The sequence below is a fragment of the Lygodium microphyllum genome, chromosome 1, assembly GCF_053477565.2.
Source record: "Lygodium microphyllum isolate KBCC chromosome 1, Lygodium_microphyllum_v1.1.10, whole genome shotgun sequence".
Taxonomy (NCBI): domain Eukaryota; kingdom Viridiplantae; phylum Streptophyta; class Polypodiopsida; order Schizaeales; family Lygodiaceae; genus Lygodium; species Lygodium microphyllum.
The window spans coordinates 2986603-2994793 of record NC_141135.1 but is presented as its reverse complement, the minus strand read 5'-3'; the positions used below and the strand labels follow the sequence as shown (position 1 = coordinate 2994793).

The following is an 8191-nucleotide window of genomic DNA, read 5'->3' as shown; positions in this document are numbered from 1 at the left end:
GGAATACACCATTTTTTAATAGAAATCAATCACATAGTATTCATCTTCAATGTCTTCATAGTTCTCTCTCTCAATCTCTCATATACAGTTACACTGTTTTGATAGAATTTACTATCTCTGGCTCTCTCTCTCTCTCTCTCTCTCTCTCTCTCTCTCTCTCTCTAGTACATCATATCCTTACTACAATACTCTCATAATGACTCTCAATAATCCTTCTTAGGTCATGAATGCACCTTCCAAGAGGTATATCTGATGTGAAGAGACACCAGAGCCACTATAGTGTCTCTTCACATCTCACTACTGTCACTATCACTCAAATATTCTCTTCAATCTTTAGCATCTACTTCTTCCATTTGTTTTAGCTCTTTTAAACTTAGATTCATCATTTCCAAAAGTTAAAAAACTTTCTCAAAGTCACACATACTTTCTACAGAACACTTACAGAAGATCTACAGAACAGTATAGTACAAGACTAGAGTAGATACAGAACAGTTACAGAGCAGAGATAAAGGCTCTACAAAAGATTTACAGAAGATTATCAGAACCTCATAACTCATGCTAAAACCATTCCAAACTATCAAAAACTATTCAATAAGCTTCCAAAAGATTTCAATATTCATCAATCATCAATCCATGCTTCATACAAAAAAAAATCAGAACAAAACAGAAGCTATACAAAAGATATACAGAACCAATCAGAACCTCAACATAACCTATCAGAACATCACAGAGCTTCATATTTTCACTAAAAATCATCATGAGCTTCCAAAACATAATCATTATCATCCAAAACACTCTCAAATACTTCCATTAACAATCATACATCACTCTAAATCCATCAAAAATCAATCATTTAGATCTCAAAAACAACAAAAATCAATAAAAAATTCAATCTTTTTCCACTCTCAACAATGTCAAACCCTAAATTGATTGACATTAAAACCCATTTGTTAAAAGAATAGAAAAAATTAAAGGTAAAGAAAAACTGCAAAAGGTGAACAACTATTATATGTCACTAACAGGAACAAAGAAAAAAATAACTATCTATTTTGTTACTTTTACAAAAGGATTAGACTCACTGAGAAGTTTTTCCATGCCACAAAGAAATCTCAAACTATAAAAGAGGAAGATTATGAAGCAAAGAAAGAATAAGAATAAGAAGACCATCAAGAGCAGAAGGACAAGCCTCACCAATCCTTCTATTCCCAGTTTTCTAAGACTTTTATGAAGCCTTGTATAACCTTGCCCTAATACTTATGTCATAAACTCCTCATGTAATTTGACATTACAATCCCTGTACACTTTGTAAGGCCTATTTTACAACCTCCAAATATCCACTATATTTTTTGTACCCACACTTAGCTTTGTTTTGTAATAGCCTTTAGTGTTTACCATGTTTGTGGTGTGCCCACTTTGCAAGTGAACTCACTAAAGCCTCTACACACTTTGTACCTTTCTAGTTGTGATTGAGGAGAGATGTTGAGATTTAGATAATCACACCCAATGTGCCTCTTTGTATGGAGCAGTTGGGACCAAGGGCATGCATACTTACTGGATCCCATAAGCACAGTGATGCATAGTGCTACCTATCATGAAACTATAAAGCATTGTACTTTTCTTTCATTTTGAATGCAATGTCATAGTACTTTTGTCCTTCCACTCAAGTGTCTGTATCATTGTCTACACACACAAGATTGTTATGAGTCCAAGTCTCAATCTTGAAATCTAATTCACTTGTGTGACATTCTATCTTCATCTCTATGTCTTCACAAGTTCACTCTATGTCTTCAAGCCACAGTAGCCATGCTCAAATCAAAGCATTTCAACACATCAACCTAGAGAATATACAACAAGCATGTTGGAACATCTGACAATCATAGCATCAACTAATAATCATGCTAAAGTTGTAATACCATGAAAAAATACTGACACACAATGGAATTTAGTTGACTGAAACGTCCCATGTGGGATACTCAAATTGTCACTATACTTCATTTCCATGATTTTTGGACCTTTATGCTATGCAATCCAAGTCTATGATATGGAAAAATGTTCTAAGCTCAAAATAAAATGTCTTAAGCATTAAAAATGCATACAACATTTACATCAATATAAAAACCCTAAAACATACATGTATATATCCATGACCCAAAGTAAAAACCCCTTATAGTTACGAGGAAAATGCAACCTTATCGCCCAAAAAAACCTACTAAATTTTGCTTACCATAAGGGACTAAGCTTGTTCTATTCTCTTCTCCATGGCTAGTCCTTTTGTTGCCACACTTCCCTTAGCTCATTTTCACTTTCAAAAATGCACAAAATATATGGCTTGTTGAATTCTTAGCCATCTATTGATCAATATCATTTACCCTTACCAAACTATTACATGACAACCAATAGTGCTATGTAAGCCACAACCAACTTATCATGCACCCAAAGATACATGAAAATTTAGTGAGCTAACTATAATCAATTCATAACTTTCAAAACTATTCCCAAATGTTCAAAATCATACGGTTCTTAGTATGCACGCCTGCTTTGCTCAAAATGTGAGTAGTGGACTTTTACTTACACCTTCATTATTTGGCTACTATCCACCACACACACACATGAGATCCAAAGAGAATAGGTGATTGCCTACAAAATGGGGATCCTGAATGCCTTCTCAAACACTAAGCTCAATTGCCAAACCTCTCATCTTCTCTTCTCTATGTTTTCATTTGACAACCCATGTCCCAATGACAATAGAGAAGAAAAAAGAAGAGAGTAAGAGACATACTTGCTTTGCATGTACCTATAAACAAGCAACCAATCTTTGGCCATCCCTCCACTACCTCACCAAAAAATCAAGCAAAATGCAACAAAAAGAAAGGATCCTTCTATTTCTTATGTTCTTTAAAAATCACTCACCTTCCCTATAACTACCTTACGTTGGATAATTGTATTTGGTCCTAATCTCACATTGCTACTAAAGCCAATCTTTCTCAAAGCCAAAGTCTTCTTGAAACATATTACATATATTACTAGTAGCTCGTTCAACATGGAAACCATATAAACCTTCTTTGATGAAAAGAATCCCCTATAGTGCATTTGACACAATTATTATGTGGAACCACTTTTCCAGTCAAGTTGTTTTACAAACCTTACTCAAAAATCAATGACTAAGACCTATCTATCAATCTAATCCTCTAGCTTCTTGATATATTCCCATAGGAAACTTTGTATGCTCACTTTAACTACTTGGTTTTAAGTTCATATGCAAGCAAGGCAACCAACATTTGCTTTTATATCAACCTCATTTACCTCCTACATTTCTTCCTTGTGCTCCACAAACTTTATGGCCAATGACAAGGCCTCCATACTAGATGTGCTAGTTAAGACTTAAACATGTCACTATAATACAATAAAACCATTCAATATTTGCCTTGTGTTTTCCTGCTAAAATTGCCCATCCCAAGTCTTAAAAGCTTCATTCTCAATCTCATGACTTTGAATTGGGCCCATTTTAGGCAAATAGAATGATACTAATTGCCTTGCAACAAATAATCGTCACACATTCTTGGGGGTCTTTCCTTACATCCAATCTAAGATAGGGAAGTCTAGCATATCAATGTGTTAATCATAAGTATAGGGAAGTTGAGAACAAGTCGCACAAAAGCTCCCTCGCAACAGTTTCCCTTTTCGATTTTGTACATTTTGCATTTTCCACTTAAGTATTTATTATCGCTACAACGAATTAATTCATGCAACAAGGAAATGTGACAAGGTTCCTAGAGCCTGAGGAGTGCTAAGGCCACATATGACTCTTGAAAGTGCTTTGCAAGCCAAATATGAAAAATGAAAAGTAGTGAGACAAGGGACAATGCATACTAATGCAGAGAGAATGATATCAGATACATCTCCCTAACGACATCAGGTCCATCCCCCTTTGTAAATACAAAAGACAAAGAAATTGGTTTCCGTGTGTCCAGCGAGCTCATTATACCTGCACTCGGACATGGCACATATATCAGACCTGGCGTAAATGTGGTCAAAGAACCCTTGTCTTTGCAGAAAGCAAGTTCCTGCATCTCCAATGCACTCTCCTGCAGAGTATATCACTGATGTGATGAGCCTCCAATCCCTGTTGTCTTTCTTACATCAGAGGACTCTTTTCAAGCCTCAAGAGTGTGTAGCACACGTGTGTCCAGCACGTGTGTGAAACAAACAGTTTCAGAGTCCAGCACATGTTTGGACAGAAGTCCACATGTTGTGATGGTGATGGTGATGGTGGCCTAAACTGCAATTTTGCAGATCAGTTAGTGTGACCATATTGTGCCTCAGTAGTCAACCATGGGCTCTCCAAAATTCAAGTTTCTAGAGATGTTGCAGGGCAGGTCAAAGAGCTTTGCCACAATCACCTTGAAGATCTTGTGCACATTGATGTTGTGGGTGATGCTCGAGAAGAAAAGGGAGGCACCCATGGCCTGCGCATACGCTCTGGCCTGCAGAAGTCGAATCGTTCCCAACGGTCCCGCTCAAAACACAGAAATGAGATGGATTTGATTACACTAGCATATAATGGAACTAGCAAACCTGCTGCGTGATAGCGTATTGAATATCTTGAGGCAAGTCCACAAAATGGTCATACTTGGTTCCAATTAGCACAGTCATGGCAGTCTGTCAGAGCACAGTCCTAAGTCCCATATAAGTGCAGAACTAGTGAAATTTCGGAAAAAAGCAGACTACACAATGCAAATGTATTATAGATGATGATCAGACCTTGTTGCATTCTCTCGCTTGCCGGAACCAACCCTTAACACTGCAGGAGAATAGATTGTTTCCAGGTGATCAATACATTCAATTCTAGAGAAATATGATGGCTCCGCATTCTAATTTTCATTATGAGAGATTAGGATCATCTGCAACCAACTATTTTAACATGATCTGTGGTAAATATAGAATGACCACCTGTTCAATGTAGATCTCTTTGTCAGATCAAACATTATGAAGATAGCCACAGCATCTCGACATACCATTGGCAGCATGCTTTCACATTCCCAGTGACCTGTGGATTCAACACTCCCAAAACTCATTACATAGCCATGAAGCACACACAATCCTCTGATCCACATAGCCATGAAGCACACACAATCCAATGATCTGCATAGCCATGAAGCACACACAATCCAATGATCTGCATAGCCGTGAAGCACACTTGCTAAACTGTAACATGAATGAATTCAAGCATGTGCACAGGTATTATCGTGATCTCAGTATTCAATCAAATTAATCAAGCACACGCATTAGCCTGATGAATGTATTGTGCTGATATTAAGGGGAAATCAAAACATTAAAAAGGTGAAGCACCTCCCAAATCCCAAATGCTAAAGGCAATGTTTGTATTCTGGACACGGAAGACCTTCTCCACAGCTTCCACACCCATGGTCTCTATATACTCCTCGCTTTGCTGTGCAGACACGTACTTGGCCTGCCAAACATTTTATGCAAGGGATCTTCGCTTAGTTCATAAGACAAAAAGGAAACCAGAGGACTTCCCTAGACTCGTATAGATAATTGCAAATCTTCTTATATTTCTCGATCATCGGCAAAGACATCAGCCTGACATGAAGATAATGATTACACTTGGGCCTCACACGCGAGTCTCAATCAAGAACGTGATGGCAATGCAGAAAGAACATGAAAAAATGGTCCAGGTGAAACACATATATACTGACATGCCATTTGTAAGGTCCATGACCAATCATAATTACCATGAAGCTGGTTTTGCCGGTCTCTGGATCGCCCAAAATGCTCACCTTCAGCACCACAGTCTCTTCCTGCTGAACACTAACAGAGGGCGAAGTACACTGCAAATCCCTCGCTGATTCATGACGGAATGCACCCACTACAGAAGGTGGTGTTGTAAGCGTAGTACTGAAATTGTGAAGAAGATCAGTGTACTCAACTGAAGTATTGCCTGTGTTAAGGATGTGATCACCATTTGATCTGGTACTGTTTGTGCAATCAGACTGAAACTCTGTGTTACTTATGGTGTTAGGATTGTAAGGAGGCAGTGCCAAATCAGAGGAGCTCCCTGTAGCAGCAGAACTCGACGAGGAATGAGACCGTCTGAGGCGGTAATAATTATAAGAAGAGCGTGACCGTGGAGCGAGAGAGATACAACAGGAGGCAAGAGACACCATCACTTGCTCCCAAACACTGTCACTCAGCTTCCTCCATGCCCTCTTGAAACTGTGAACCTGTGTCCGCAGCACATCGGAGGCCCTACTAATCACTTGATTCTGATGATGGTGATTAGACCTTAAACCCTGCAGCCTGTTGCTAGCTGTATGATTATTGCTGGCACCGCTACTAGCAGTGCTTGACCTGGCCGACGATGATGATGTTGATGATCTTGTGGACACAAATGATCTTACATTCATCATCCACTGCACATAAAGATCAGCTATCTGCTTCTGATGACCACATCAATATGATTACACTGCTCCATCCTTTGCGCTTGCATTCTCTGCACAAGCTGGATTCTCTTGAATAGCCGTCCTGATTTGCATCCTGTTGCCGCTACGTCTGCCATGGCCCCTTGTTGCAGATTCTAGTGTACAAGGGAGTAAATTCACAATAATAGGGAGTGAATTCACCTTATTCCTGTCTCAGCTCTGTCTGCCATGACCCCTTGCTGTTGATCAAACTGTGCACAAGGATGCGAATTCACCCTATATTGACAACATACAGCCATGATTGACCTCGTCATCTAAGGTTCCTATCTCTCATAGTTAATCTGGGATTCGGCATCACGCAAAGCAGAAATGAGAAAAAGGAAATGTGTAAAGCAAAAAAAAAAAACACAAAGAAACCAAAAGAGGGCAAACGGAGGATACACTCGATGTCGCTGGTGATGGTGATGATTTGTCTTCCGATGTAAGCGAGAACTGATATTAAGATCCTCTCTCTTTCCTGATTGGTATATGTGAGACGGATCATCAATTGGGCTTCAAGCAAAGGGTTAACAAACGGATTAAGCTCAGGATGGAATAAGCAAGGGATTAGTAAAGGGATTAAGCTCAGAATGGAATATCGATCAGACCCCAATATGCTGCTGCTCGAATCCTCACAGAACATCAACTCTTTTCCGTTACGGGCAGCTATCAATCCGATAGCTCTATATGTATGTCTGATCAATCAATCAATCGGTTAGCAGATCGATGGATACGCCATTAATGGTGTTGACAGGTTCCAAAGAGAGACAGACAGAGTCAAACACTGCAAATGGGTGATGGGATGGATGGAAATGGGAATGGATGGATGGATGGAACAATTCAATTGACTGCTGCCGCCCTCATCATCGTCATCATCAATCGTGGAAACCCACTTTGTACCGCCATTAAGACATAAGACTCGTATATATATTTTGCACATACATTCTTACAGCCCTTTAAACTTTTTTCTTATAAAATATACCTATTGTAATAACTAATAAGATAATATAGGTATATTATAATAACTAATAAGATAATATATAACTATTAATAACTAACCTTTCTACACTACTATATTTGGAGACGGAAATTTGGTGAGAAAGCTTTCAAGTGGCCGGCAAGGCCCCTTCCCCATGTATCTATTATTAACTCGCTCTTTTCATTAACTTGAATTTGATTGTTGAGAATTGGGGGTAAAATGTTTTGAGCTGACAAGCAAGTAAGAATTTGAATTATTTACTTAAACTATCAAGAATTGGGGGTGAAATCTTTGTGCTGAAAGCAAGGCAAGTTAGCTCACACCACAAACCACCATGTTTCCTTACCCAAACAATATTTTATGTAGCAAATGGTATGAATCCCACTTGGAGGGAGCTCCTATGGTGCATTTTAAACATAGCCTAGTGTCACATCTCTCAAATACCCATAGAGATTGATGCGAAACCGAAACCGAAGCATTTACTCTCATTGAGCTTCTCCATCAAATGTTAAAACTCCTAGGCTAGTTTACTTCTATAGTTATAGAATAACAAGGGTGCATGTGAGCATTGGCATCCATTGCTTATAAATGGGATCATGGTTGAATGTTAATGAGTGGTTATGGACCAAGAGAGGTATTATTGTGAACAATATCTTAGATCACCGTAATCATCATATTACCCCAGGCCCTTATGAGTTGTTGCATTTGATAGTTGGCATTTCAATAAGTCATT

At 38.7% G+C, this 8191-nt stretch overlaps 1 protein-coding gene across 5 annotated transcripts; it reads right to left on the bottom strand.

Moving 5' to 3' along the window:
• Positions 1-3877: 3877 nt before the first annotated feature.
• LOC148040775 (uncharacterized) lies at positions 3878-7388 on the bottom strand. 5 transcript variants are annotated; one of them, XM_087666161.1, is made up of 8 exons: positions 7088-7386; positions 6882-6992; positions 5754-6781; positions 5350-5470; positions 4951-5047; positions 4762-4801; positions 4576-4659; positions 3878-4484 (listed from the first exon to the last, which is right to left on the bottom strand). In XM_087666161.1, exons 3-8 carry the CDS (start codon positions 6426-6428, stop codon positions 4320-4322), a joined length of 1182 nt encoding a protein of 393 aa, XP_087522287.1. In that variant the 5' UTR covers positions 6429-6781; positions 6882-6992; positions 7088-7386; the 3' UTR covers positions 3878-4319. The 5 variants fall into 5 exon arrangements, with proteins under 5 accessions (XP_087522287.1, XP_087522429.1, XP_087522251.1 ...); XM_087666303.1 differs by having other exon boundaries at positions 5754-6716; XM_087666125.1 differs by having other exon boundaries at positions 6882-7386.
• Between the last annotated feature and the right edge of the window lie 803 nt (positions 7389-8191).

Excerpts from the sequence above, each read along its gene's own strand:
- LOC148040775 (XM_087666125.1), bottom strand. The coding sequence starts at position 6,428 with ATGATGAATGTAAGATCATTTGTGTCCACAAGATCATCAACATCATCA. Across the intron at positions 5,048-5,349 it reads TAGCATTTGGGATTTGGGAG|GTCACTGGGAATGTGAAAGC; the intron begins GTGCTTCACCTT and ends TTGAATCCACAG. Across the intron at positions 4,485-4,575 it reads AATACGCTATCACGCAGCAG|GCCAGAGCGTATGCGCAGGC; the intron begins GTTTGCTAGTTC and ends CGACTTCTGCAG.